Raw genomic sequence first — 1431 nt, 5'->3', positions numbered from 1 at the left:
CAGCCCCCACTCCCCTCCCAGAGCCGGGGAGAGAACCCAGGAGTCCTGGTTCCCAGCCCCCCTGTTCTAACCCACCAGCCCCCCTCCCCTCCCAGAGCCGGGAGAGAACCCAGGAGTCCTGGCTCCCGGCACCCCCAACCCCCTGTGCTATTGGAAGGACTTTGAGCTCCATCTAGTGGTTGCGGTTGGTAGTGCAGCCCGGGGGGGGGGCTGCGATTCTTTAACCCTCCAGAAGGGGGCGCCGAGTTGCTGGAGGTTCAAGTTCTGGTTTGCCCCCTCGGATCCCCCCCCAGATCATGCTGAAGTTGGAGCGAGAGGGGGCGCGGCTGGAGTGCCCCGAGGACTGTCCCCGCGGCCTGTACAGCCTGCAGCGGCGCTGCTGGGCCCACAACCCCGAGGAGAGACCCCACTTCCGGGACATCATCGGCCTGCTGCACGAGGTGAGTGACCCCGGGGGGCCCTGCTGGGAGCCCCCTGCCCCACAGCCAACCAGTCCTCCTGCCCCGCTCCCACGGCGCCCCCTGCTGGGATCCCCCTGCCCCACAGCGAGCCAGCGCCCCTGCCCTGCTCCCCATGGCGCCCCCTGCTGGGATCCCCCTGCCGCACAACGAGCCTGCCCTCCTGCCCCGCTCCCCACCGCGCCCCCTGCTGGGATCCCCCTGCCCAACAACGAGCCAGTCCCCCTGCCCCGCTCCCCACCGCGCCCCCTCCTGGGATCCCCCTGCCCCACAACGAGCCAGTCCCCCTGCCTCGCTCCCCACGGTGCCCCCTGCTGGGATCCTCCTGCCCCACAACGAGCCTGCCCTCCTGCTCCGCTCCCCACCGCGCCCCCTGCTGGGATCCCCCTGCCCAACAACGAGCCAGCCCCCCTGCCCCGCTCCCCACGGCACCCCCTGCTGAGATCCCCCTGCCCACAGCCTGCCCCACTCCACATGGTGCCCACTGCTGGGATCCTCCTGCCCCACAACAAGCCAGTCCCCCTGCCCTGTCCCCCATGACGCCCCCTGCTGGGATCTCCCGCCCCACAGCCAACCCCCCACTATTGTCCCCACGGTGCCCCCTGCTGGTGTCACCCCACACAGCCACCCCCTCTGCCCCGCTCTCCATGACATCCCCTGCTGGGATCCTCCTGCCCCACAGCCAGTGCTCCTCCCCTGCACCTTGCGGTTCCCCCTGCTGGGAGAGGCCTGGGCTGGGGGAGCTGAGGAGACAGCTCCCCCCCCACCCCCAAGACCTACGAGTGGGATTAACCCTTTCCCTCCTGCCCTCAGCTCCGTCCCCGGGAGGTGAGAGCCACTCAGGACTTGAATGAACCAGGGTGGCTGAGACTAGAAACCAATGATCTCATCACGGTGATTGAGGGCAGGTGAGCCCGGACGCCTGGGTTCTCTCCCCGGCTCTGGGAGGGGAGTGGGGGCTGGTGGGTTAGAG

At 69.5% G+C, this 1431-nt stretch overlaps 1 protein-coding gene across 1 annotated transcript in view; it reads left to right on the top strand.

The window, feature by feature from the left end:
• The window catches only part of TNK1 (tyrosine kinase non receptor 1), a 3257-nt gene extending 1887 nt beyond the window's left edge, over positions 1–1370 (top strand). The window contains exons 3-4 of the mRNA XM_075071334.1: positions 294–440; positions 1272–1370. Of these exons, the coding sequence (XP_074927435.1) occupies positions 294–440; positions 1272–1370 (246 nt within the window). The remainder of the gene's footprint in view (positions 1–293; positions 441–1271) is intronic.
• Positions 1371–1431: the final 61 nt, after the last annotated feature.

Source organism: Chelonoidis abingdonii, chromosome 11, assembly GCF_003597395.2.
Source record: "Chelonoidis abingdonii isolate Lonesome George chromosome 11, CheloAbing_2.0, whole genome shotgun sequence".
NCBI lineage: Eukaryota > Metazoa > Chordata > Testudines > Testudinidae > Chelonoidis > Chelonoidis abingdonii.
The sequence above is the reverse complement of the archived record's forward strand: the minus strand, read 5'-3'. Positions and strand labels throughout refer to the sequence as shown.